At 39.4% G+C, this 12,218-nt stretch overlaps 1 protein-coding gene across 5 annotated transcripts in view; it reads right to left on the reverse strand.

Annotated features, from left to right (window-relative positions):
• Positions 1 to 12,218, reverse strand: part of STAG1 (STAG1 cohesin complex component) — a gene marked incomplete at its 3' end in the record, with an annotated part of 343,841 nt that overhangs the window by 61,947 nt on the left and 269,676 nt on the right. For all 5 annotated transcript variants that reach the window (XM_079794806.1, XM_079794805.1, XM_079794802.1 and 2 more), the window contains exons 16-19: positions 8,453 to 8,556; positions 657 to 749; positions 470 to 559; positions 110 to 313 (exon numbers count right to left, since the gene is read on the reverse strand). In XM_079794806.1, coding sequence (XP_079650932.1) covers positions 110 to 313; positions 470 to 559; positions 657 to 749; positions 8,453 to 8,556 — 491 coding nt within the window. The remainder of the gene's footprint in view (positions 1 to 109; positions 314 to 469; positions 560 to 656; positions 750 to 8,452; positions 8,557 to 12,218) is intronic.

Here is a 12,218-nt window from a genome sequence, read left to right on the forward strand (position 1 = left end):
AGAGAATTTGACTAAATTTTATTTTAAAATGGAAACAATTTATACACTCAGCTACCTTTAATAATTATTAGCCAAAATTATTATATTTCACATTAACTTTAAAACATACCTCTTGCAATAGATCTTCCACAGAATGATTGAACCGATCTACAAACTCATCAATCAGCTGGCTTCGAGCTATGTCAACTCTATTCTGGATGGTATACTCTTCACTGCATAAGATGCTATAGGTTTTACTGCAGGCTTCTAGAACATCTGATTCTACATGTTTCTCCACAACAAACTTAATCTGTTTTAACAAAGCATCCAGATGCTGAGGAGGGAAAAAACATGCAATTACGATAAGTAGATAAAACAAAAATAAGCATCTGTCAAATAACAAATAAGTCTATATGATCACATATAATTAAAATATTCTAGTTAATAAAACTCAATACAATAGCAGAATTTTAATTTCATAGTGTCTTACCTTTTCCATTCTACCTGTGCTATAAATTTCTAGATCAAAATACTGTGGGATTTGTAGCAAGTTTGCTACTTTCTCTGCATCTGCAGAATACTAGAAGGAAGAAAAAATAGAAAAGAAGTAACTACTTTTATAGTGTAATAAGTAAACTCCGTGATATATTATTACAAAAATGTAAATGAAGTAGTACCTTTGATAACAACATAGGAAGTGTGATAATAAAATGCTCAGTCAATTTGTTCCTATCATCGATTTGAGTTTTCCTTTCTTTGGCAGTTAGCACCTAGAAATAAATTCAAATGGGCATAGAATAAGAGTGTTATGTACTAATTTATAAATCTAGAACATTAGACAGAATGATGAAGCTGAAATAATGTAACTGAGAATTTTGAGAGGAGCTTTACAAACTATTTACCAAAATAAAGACATCTAGTTTTACGCAAATTTCTAGTCAACATTCACTAGTAATTTATTAATTAGCTCTTTAATTAAGAATCATTAAAGTTTAGACAAATTACTTATTTAGATTAAGTGAAAACAAAAACATTTCCATAAAACTAGAGTTATGAAGAGAAAAATATTGGAACCAATGGAAAAATAATTTTTCTAGTGTTTTTTTACTTTTTAAAAAAAATATATTTCTTTATTGATTTCAGAGAGGAAGGAAGAGGGAGAGATAGAAACATCAATGGTGAGTGAGAATCATTGATTGGCTGCCTCCTGCATGCCCCCCACTGGGGATTGAGCCCGCAACCCAGGCATGTGCCCTTGGCCGGAATCGAACCCTTCAGTCCGCAGGCCAATGCTCTATCCACTAAGCCAAACCGGCTAGGGCTTATTTTTTACTTTTATTTTTGTTTATTGTCTAAAGTTTTACATATGTCTCCTTTTCCCCCACTTGACAACCCCCCCCCCCCCCAATTTTTCTAGAGTTTTAATCTCAATATGTTAACAGTGATCTCCCCTATGTTAAATACATTCTATGTCTTCTGGCATCCACTGTTTCTGAAAAGAAATCAACTGCTAATTTATTGCTGTTGCACTCTCTAACTGAATTTTCTATTGTTACCTTCAAGTTTTGTCTTTGGCTTTCAACAGTGTGACTATACTGTGTCTAGAGGTGGAACATTTTGTGTTTATCCTATTAGTTTTGTTAAGCTTCTTTGATATGTGCATTACTATTTCTCATCAAATTCGTGAAGTTTCTGGCAATTATTTCTTCAAATATTTTTTGCTTCCTGTCTCTTTCCTTTCTTTCTGAGACCTCATTACACAAATCGGATGCATTTATGTTTCACACATTTCTGAGGCTCTGTTCATTTATGTTCAATCATTTTTCCTCTGTTCTTCAGAATGGATAATTTGTTATTAATCCATCTCCATGTTGTTTCTTATTTCAAATCTCTTATTGAGCCGATGTAATACATTTTTAAAAACTGGACATACTGAGAAGCCATTTCTTTTCTTATTATTTAAAAATTTTTTTCTTTATTGATTAAGGTATTACATATATGTCCTTATTCCCCTATTGTCCCCCCGCCCCCACCTGCTGCTGCCCTCACCCCCCTAGTGTCTGTGTCCATTGGTTAAGCTTATATGCATGCATACAAGTCCTTTGGTTGATCTCTTCTCCTTCCCCCCACCCTCCCCTGCCTTCCCTGAGGTTTGACGGTCTGATCAATGCTTCTCTGCCTCTGATCTGTTTTTGTTCATCAGTTTATGTTGTTCATTATATTCCACAAATGAGTGAGATTATGTGATATTTATCTTTCTCTGACTTATTTCGCTTAAGCATAATGCTCTCCAGGCCCATCCATGTTGCTGCAAATGGTAGGAGTTCCTTCCTTTTTACAGCAGCGCAGAATTCCATTGTGTAGATGTACCACTGCTTTTTATTTTGTTTTTTTTCCAGGCTGGGATATATATATTGATTAAGGTATTACGTATGTGTCCTTATCCCCTCATTGTCCCCCCATCCCTCCACTCATGCCCTCACCCACCTTGCTGTCTGTGTCCATTGGTTAGGCTTATATGCATGCATACAAGTTTTTGGTTGATCTCTCCCCCTTACCTACACCCTCCACTACCTTTCCTCTGAGGTTTGACGGTCTTATCAATGCTTCTCTATCGCTGAATCTGTTTTTGTTCATCAGTTTATGTTGTTCATTATATTCCACAAATCAGAGAGATCATGTGATACTTATCTTTCTCTGACTGGCTTATTACTCTTAACATAATGCTCTCCAGTTCCATCCATGCTGTTGCAGATGGTAAGAAATCCTTCATTTTTACCGCAGCGTAATATTCCATTGTATAGACGTACCCGTTTTTTAATCCACTCATCTGCTAATGGGCACTTAGGCTGTTTCCACATCTTAGCTATGGTAAATTGTGCTGTTATGAACATAGGGGTGCATCTATCCTTTCTGATTGGTGTTTCTAGTTTCTTGGGATATATTCCTAGAAGTGGGATCACTGGGTCAAATGAGAATTCCATTTTTTTTTTTTTTGAGGAAACTCCATACTGTTCTCCACAGTGGCTGCACCAGTCTGCATTTCCACCAGCAGTGCACGAAGGTTCCTTTTTCTCCACATCCTCGCCAGCACTTGTCGTTTGTTGATGACAGCCATTTTGACAGGTGTGAGATGGTACCGCATTTTCGTTTTGATTTGCATCCCTCGGATTAGTGACTTGGAATTAATGTCTCTTAGCCTTCTTTATGTCCTCTTTCGAAAAGTGTCTATTTAGATCTGTTGCCCATTTTTTGATAGGGTTGTTTATCTTCTTTAAGTGGTATGAGGTCCTTGTAAATGTTGGAGATTTTAATCACCTTTTTGGTGATAACATTGGCAAATATGTTCTCCCATGCAGTGGGCTTTCTTGTTGTTTTGTTGATGGTTTCTTTTGCTGTACAGAAGCTTTTTATTTTGATGTAGTCCCATTTGTTTATTTTCTCTTTAGTTTCCATTGCCCTAGGAGCTGTATCGGTGAAGAAATTGCTTCGGCATATGTCTGAGATTTTGCTGCCTAATGATTCTCTAATATTTTTATGGTTTCCTGTCTTATATTTAAGCCCTTTATGCATTTTGAGTTTATTCTTGTGTATGGTGTAAGTTGGTGGTCTAGTTTCGTTCTTTTGCATGTATCTGTCCAATTTTCCCAACCCCATTTATTGAAGAGACTGCCTTGACTCCATTGTATGTTCTTGCCTCCTTTGTCAATATTAATTGAGCATAGTGGTTTGGGTTGATATCTGGGTTCTCTATTCTATTCTGATGGTCTATATGTCTGTTCTTGTGCCAGTACCAGGCAGTTCTGAGAACAGTGGTTTTGTAATACAGCTTGATATCTGGTATTGAGATCCCTCCTACTTTGTTCTTCTTTCTCAGGATTGCTGCAGCTATTCGAGGTCTTTTTTTATTCCAGATGAATTTTTGGAGAGTTTGCTCTAGGTCTGTGAAATCTGTCATTGGTATTTTAATGGGCATTGCATTGAATCTATTGCTTTGGGTAGTATGGACATTTTAATGATATTGATTCTATCAATCCATATACATGGTATGTTCTTCCATCTGTTTATGTCTTCCTCTATCTCTTTTTTTAGTGTCCTGTACTTTTCCGAGTACAGGTCTTTTACCTCCTTAGTTAAGTTCATTCCTAGGTATCTTAATTTTTTTGGTGCGATGGTAAATGGAATTGTTTTTTTAATCTCTCTTTCTGTAAATTCACTATCCTATCTAATAAAAGAGTAATATGAAAATTAACCATCACTCCGCTACACCCACAAGCCATGCCCACCAGCCAATCAGGAGTGAGTATGCAAATTATCCCAACCAAGATGGCTGCAGCCACAGAGTGAGCAAGAGGCTTGGGTTCCCCCTGGCAATGGAGGAAGCAAAGCTTTCCGCACACCCTGGCGGGCCCTGGCCTCCACTCAAGGCTACAAAGTTTCAATTATAGAAGATAAATAAATCCCAATAAAAATGGCTGTGGCCACAGAGCAAGCAGGAGGCTTGGCTCCACTGAAGGCTACAAAGTTTCAATTATATAAGATAAATAAATCCCAGATCCCAGGGCCTCTGCTTGGGTCACCGGGGGGCGTGGCCGGCCTGCAAACCACCACAGGCCCCTCGCCCAGGCCGCCCCACGCCCCAAGGGAACCCCCACCCTGACCCGGGACACCCTTCAGGGCAAATCAGACAGCCCCGACTCGTGCACCAGGCCTCTATCCTATCTAATAAAAGAGTAATATACAAACTGACCATCACTCTAACACACAAGATGGCTGCCCCTATGTGGTCAAAGATCCTGCTCCCATGTGGACAGAACATGGATGCCACAAGATGGCCAGCAAGGGAGGGCAGTTGGGAGGGACAAGGCCTGCAAGGTAGAGCAGTTGTGGGTGATCAAGCCTGCAGGGGAGGGCAGTTAGGGGTGACCAGGCTGGCAGAGGAGGGAAGTAGGGGCGACTGGGCCTACAGGGAAGGGCAGTTGGGGGGGTGGACCCAGGCCTGCAGGGGAGGGCAGTTGCGGGGGACCAGGCCTGCAGGGGAGGGCAGTTAGGGGCAAACAGGCTGGCAGGGGAGTGGTTAGGGGGTGATCAGGCTGGCAGGCAGAAGTGGTCAGGGGCAATCAGGAAGGCAGGCAGGCGAGCAGTTGGGAGCCAGCAGTCCGGGATTGTGAGAGGGATGTCTGACTGCCTGTTTAGGCCTGATCTTGGTAGGTGGGATTGGGCCTAAATGGGCAGTCGGACATCCCTTGAGGGGTCTCAGATTGGAGAGGGTGCAGGCTGGGCTGAGGGACACCCCCCCTCTTCCGTGCACGAATTTCATGCACCGGGCCTCTAGTTGGTGAATAAAGATGCCACAGATTTCTTGGCATTAATTTTGTATCCTGCTACATCGCCGAATTCATTTATTAAGTCTAATAATTTTTTTGATGGAGTCTTTAGGGTTTTCTATGTACAGTATCATGTCATCTGCGAATAATGACAGTTTTACATTTTCTTTTCCAATTTGGATGCCTTTTATTTCTTCTTCTTGTCTAACTGCTATGGCTAGCACTTCCAGAACTATGTTGAATAGGAGTGGTGAAGGTGGGCATCTGTCTCATTCCTGTTCTTAGGTGAAATGGTTTTAGTTTTTGCCCACTGAGTATGATGTTGGTTGTAGGCTTTTCATATAAGGCTTTTATTATGTTGAGGTATTTTGCTGAGGGTTTTTTTTTTTTTATCAAGAAAGGGTGTTGGATTTTGTCAAATGCTTTTTCTGCATCAATTGATATGACTATGTGATTTTTATCTCTCAATTTGTTTGCGTGATGTATTACATTTATTGATTTGCGGATATTGTACCATCTTTGCATCGTTGGGATAAATCCTACTTGGTCATGGTGTATGATCTTTCTGATGTAATGCTGGGTCCGATTTGCTAGAATTTTGACGATTTTGGCATCTATGTTCATGAGAGATATTGGCCTGTAAATATTCTTTCATTGTGATGTCTTTATCTGGTTTTGGTATTAGGGTAATGCTGGCTTCATAGAATGAGTTTGGAAGTGTTCCTTCCTCTTAAAAAAAAAAAAAATATATATATATATATATATAATTGATTTTTAAAGAGAGGAAGGGAGAGGGATAGAGAGTTAGAAACATCGATGAGAGAAATATCAACAGCTGCCTCCTGCACACCCCCTACTGGGGATGTGCCTGCAACCAAGGTACATGTCCTTGACCAGAATCGAAACTGGGACCCTTCAGTCTGCAGGCCAATGCTCTATCCACTGAGCCAAACCGGTTAGGGATGTCCCTTCCTCTTGAATTTTTTGGAATAGTCTGAGGACAGGTTTTAGTTCTTTCTTGAATGTTTGGTAAAACTCCCCTGTGAAGCCATCTGGCCCCGGGCTTTTGTTTGCTGGAAGCTTTTTCATGACTGCTTCAATTTCCCCCATAATTATCCATCTATTGAGATTTTTAGATACTTCCTGATTGAGTTTTGGAAGGTTGTATATTTCTAGGAATATGTCCATTTCCTCTAGGTTGTCCAGTTTGTTGGAATAGAGTTGTTCATAGTTTTTTTTTTTAACAATTCTTTGTATTTCTGTGGGGTCTGTTGTTATTTCGCCTCTTTCATTTCTGATTTTGTTTATTTGGGTCCTCTCTTTGCTTCTTGGTGAGCCTGGCTAGAGGTTCATCATCTTGTTTATTCTTTTAAAGAACCAGCTCTTGGTTTCATTGATCTTTTGTATTGTTTTTTTGGGTCTCTATGTTATTTATTTCTGCTCTGTATACAGTTTTTTAATCCACTCATCTGCTGATGGGCACTTAGGCTGTTTCCAAATCTTAGCTATGGTAAATTGTGCTGCTATGAACATAGAGGTGCATATATCCTTTCTGATTGGTGTTTCTAGTTTCTTGGGATATATTCATAGAAGTGGGATCACTGGGTCAAATGAGAGTTCCATTTTTAGTTTTTTGAGGAAACTCCATACTGTCCTCCACAGTGGCTGCACCAGTCTGCATTCCCACCAGCAGTGCACGAGGGTTCCTTTTTCTCTGTATCCTCGCCAGCACTTGTCATTTGTTGATTTGTTGATGACAGCCATTCTGACAGGTGTGAGATGGTACCTTCTTCTTGTTTTGATTTGCATCTCTCGGATGAGTAGTGACTTTGAGCATATTTTTATATATCTCTTGCTTTTTCCCCTAGTATGGCCACATTTTACTGCTTCTTTGGCTATAATTTTTCTAGAAAAGTGAACATATCTGGATAATATAGTAAATATGGACTTTAACTCAATATTTAAAGTTTCATTTAAAAATTAAGTAACCTTTAACTTAAATGGTGTAACTATCCTCTCCCATGATGAGTGGCCTCTGCCTGAAATTTTTATTCTTACTGTGTTTTTTTTTTTAGCCTGTCTTCCTAGGAGTTCCCTCTGTTTTTCAACAGATTACTGGTCAGTGATTTGGGCAAAGGTTGTGCTCAAATACCTCAAATCTATAAGGCTTCTCCCTTATGAGACTTGATCTGTTTGAGGGTTTAAGAGCATAGTCAAAGTTTAGTTTGGCTTGACATTTATTTTAGGTCAGGGTCTCTCAGATTTCCCAGTCATCCAAGGATGTGTGGAGAGCTTATCTAATCCTTTTATGGATTTCTCATTTCCAGGATTTTTTAAGTTAGATTCTTGGCTTGTCCATTGTTCTTATCAACTGTGAACACAACCTCTGAATATCAAATATGTGTGTATTCCTACTTGTTTCTACCAAGTTGCCATTTCTAGCTGACAAAGGGACTTTCCCCACTAGTTCCTATTGTATACAGTACCACTCTGGTAAAACTACAGATCTCATCAATCAAACTTAAGGGATGTGTGTGTACTGTATATAACCCCTGGCAAGAAGACTCTGCTTTTACAGAAGATTTAGCAGTTTTTCAAGAAAAATGCTTCTCAAATTGTTGTTGTTGTTTTTTAAACTTTGATGAAGTCCCAGACCCCTGATGTTTTTTTGTTTTTTTAAAAACAATTTTTCCAGTTTTATACTTCTGTGTTTTTTTTTGCACAGAGGAATTGCTTATCTCTTCAGATAATCGTCCCATCTGTGATTATCTCAATTCACCTTTAATACCAATAAAATCTGCATTATTAACCGCCATATTACAGCTGAGGAAATAAAGGCACAAAGAACATAACTATCTGAAGATTAGTTGCTAAATGGAAGAGCATACAAACTAGTCAGTTTGCTTTGCACTTTTAACAGATATAGATGAAAAATTTCTTAGAAGTACTAGACTAGAAGCAGCAGGTATAGGTGCTAAAGAAGCATAGAAGGAAAGAATCTTTTTTGAAGATGAAATACCACAGCATGTATCATTTACAAAAATATCATGTTTTTAGGGATACATATACCAATAAAATTTTCAAATACTTAAGACAGTTAATTACATTAAAATCTTTTTTGTAGATTTATTACTAATATAACTTACTCTCTTGCCAGTACCCCTTCCCACAGGAGGATGTGCCTCAGCAGCTTGACGGATTGTACAAACCATTAGCTCTATTAGAGCACTCTCTTGACGGTCAGACATTGCTAAGGTGAAACAAAACACATTAGCATGAGATTTATAATAAAAATGCATATAAAAATGAAAACAATTATAAAAAACTGTGAATATATTCCATTACTGATTCTTTTAAACACTGAAGTTCTGTACCTTGTTCTTTTTTGAAGTCAAGCAAGAAATACAGGGTGTCCCCCCAAAATGTATACACACACTTTGAATAATTATAAAGTCAGTGTTTATTATAATACATTTTATTTTCAAAATTGAGCTACTGGCAGTTAAAGTGTACATACATTTTTTTGGGGACACTATATATAAAGAAAAAGAGGGTAAACGCTGATCTGTTCTAATACCTAGTATCTTCTATTACTAGGCTCCTGAGTTAGGCTGAATTTTACTATATTTCCTTATACATCATTTGAAAGCTCACCTGAGGATGTTTTTATTGATTTTTAGAGAATAAAAAAGAGTAACATTGATTGGTTGACTCCCGCATGAGCACCGTGGCTGAGGATCAAACCTGCAACCTAGGTATATCCCTGACCGGGAATTGAACCTGAAACCTTTCGGTGTATGGGTTGATGCTCCAATCAACTGAATCACCAAGTTAAGGAAAGCTTTTTTTTTTTTTTTAATAAAAGAGATCATGCTGCCCTAGCTGGCTTGGCTCAGTGGACAGACCTAAATGGGCAGTCGGACATCCCTCCAGGAGTCCCAGATTGGAGAGGGTACAGGCTGGGCTGAGGGATAACCCCCCGCCGTGCACGAATTTCGTGCACTGGGCTTCTAGTAATAATAATAAAAAGATCATGCTGTATTATATATACATTTGATATTAACAATAAAATTTTAAAAAATGTTTTTATAGATTTCAGAGAGGAAGAGAGAGGAAGAGATAGAAACATCGATGAGAGAGTATCACAGATTGGCTACCTCCTGCACACTCACTACTGGGGATCATGCCCAAAACCTGGGCATGTGCCCCAACTGAGAATCGAACCATGCACTTCTGGTTCATGGGTCGATGCTCAACCATTGACACACACTGGTTGGGCTCAATTAACAATAGATTTTGAATATCTTTCTAGTCACTGCAAAATTATATGAATAATTATCTTCTATAAATTATTACATAATTTGCTCCACAATTTAGTCAACCTTCTCAAATTATTTACCAATTTTTGTAATTATAAACAATGCAGCAATAAATATCATCAATATAGAAATATTTATGTAACTGATTTCTGCAGAATAAATTCCCAAGAGGAGTACTGGGTTAAAGGTTAAAATCTTAATACTGACAAAGTTTCTTTACTGCAATTTACTCTTCCAACTGCAATCATGAGAATGTTTGGTTTCTCAGATCCCTGCCAGCACTGAATGTTATAAAACCTTTTAATTTTTGCCAATCCAATGATGAAAAATGATTATTTCATTATTTTGCTCCTTCTTATCTACTAATTAGTGGAATATATATTCTTGTTCATTGATTTTGAGTTTTTTTCTGAGATTTTTCTGTTTATTCTTTGCTCATTTTCTACTGTTAGTCACCTTACTTCTTTATAAACTCTTGTGTATTAGAAATAGTAACTTTGTTTTTTAAACAATACAAACTTTTTCTCACAGTTTGTCCTTTTGTTGTCAGGCTATAGTATGTTTTATGAGAAAGAGAGTTAACTTTTACAAAGTCTTATCTGTACCAATTTCTTTAATAGCTTCTGGGTTTCTTTTCATCCTTTCTAGTAAATGAGATGTAATTGACATATGGCTCTGTATAAGTTTAAGTTGTACAGTATAATAATTTGACATAATACTGTGAAATGATTACAGTAAGTTTAGTTAACATCCATCATCTCATACACATACTAAAAGTTTCTGGGTTTCTTGTGCTGTTTTCAAAGGTCTCCTTGTTCTAGAGATTATAGAAATATATTTTCTTTTTCATTGCCTTCCCTCTCTCCTCCTCCCCCTCTGTTCTTCACTTGCTTGTCAACTTTTAATCTTTCTGGAATTTATTTCTGCTGATAGTATAAAGTGTGGGCCTGTTTATTACTACCAGAAGAAGAGCCAATTATGACTCAAACATCGTTAAACAAACAAGCTTTCCTTGCTGAATTTAAATATCATTTTTTGACATATTTTAGGTTCTTATACTTAGATCTACTTCTGGATTCTTTTAGTTTCACTAATGTATCTATTTCTATTACAATGCCATACTGTTTTGATTATAGCAGCTTTATAATCCTACTAGGGGCCCTGTGCACGAATTTGTGCACCTTGAACGGAACTGTGGGCTGCGAGGCTGTGGTGGGCACAGGGGTGGGTCTTGGTCCATTCTCTGCACCCCTGCCTGGTCCCTCCCGCCGAGGCCCCGGTTCCGTCTGCTGGCAGCCCCGCTCCCACAGTCACTGCTCCCACGTGCTGACAGCGCCGGCCCCGCTTGCACCTGCTGACAGCATAGAGCTATTGGTGCCAGCACCAGAAACAGGTGTGAGCGGGGCCGATGCCTTCAGCGGTTGTGAGCGGCGGCTGCTGCCCTGATCACCCCTCAGGAGCAGGGGGAGGTAGAGAAGCCCTCAGGGGTGATCGGGGCTGGCAGCTGCTGCTTGCACCCGCTGACCAATCTGGGCAGGCATGGAGTACGGGCAGCAGGTGTGAGCGGTGGCTCCGGTGCCGGCAGTGGTGCATGTGGGGCCGGCACTGGCAGTAGGTGCGAGCACCCGGTGGGACACGGTGCGTGGGAGCAAAGAATTTTCAGTAACCACCAGAGACTCGCCCCGATGACAGCAAACGGCGCCCTGCCTTGATCTGGCGCCCCAGTTCACCTGCTCCACCATCCCGCCACGGCCAATGCCCGCCATGTTCCACGCTCTGCCGCCTGCTGCTGGTGCCATGTTCTGCACGCACCCCCTGGTGGTCAGCGCACATCATAGCAATCGGTTGTTCGGTTGTTCTGCCGTTCAGTCTATTTGCATATTAGGGTTGTATATAGAGATATAATAAAAGCCTAATATGCAAACTGACTGAATGGCCGAACAACCGGCGGAACAACCGGTCGCTAGATGCGCACTGACCACCAGGGGGCAGACGCTCAACGCAGGAGCTGCCCCCAGGCTAGCAAAGGTGGGTGCCAGAAGGGGCCCCCCGGTCACCCCACAGATCAGCCCTGATCACCGGCCAGGCTAGGGGCCCTACCCGTGCACGAATTTCATGCACCAGGCCTCTAGTATATTATAATATACTTTAATATGTAACCCAATTCACCCAATTTGAATATTTAGTAGAACAAGATTCCCTTACCTAGTTCTTTTTCTAAAAATTTTCTAATGGTAATGGCAAATGACTAAGCATTTCTATGCATAAGACACTGTTATAAGTGATTTATATGCTTAACCTTTTATATTCTCCAAACAATTCCGAGATAGGAACTAACATCCTCACACTCCACACATGGGGAAAATGAACCATACAGAAAAGTTAAATAACTTTTCAAAGCACTCAGTAGTAGAGCCATTTATAAACTCATGTAGTCTGACTCCAGAATCTGTGCTCCTAAGCACTATGCCATACTGCCTTTTTTATATATATATAAGCTTAAAATTCTATAAACTTAAAAATCATTTTACTTGGTTCCTTTTTACCTCACAGTACTCACAGTAGAATTCAGACTGGTTTAAGAAAATTTTGC

Source organism: Cnephaeus nilssonii (genome assembly GCF_951640355.1).
Source record: "Cnephaeus nilssonii genome assembly, chromosome: 17".
Taxonomy (NCBI): Eukaryota; Metazoa; Chordata; class Mammalia; order Chiroptera; family Vespertilionidae; genus Cnephaeus; species Cnephaeus nilssonii.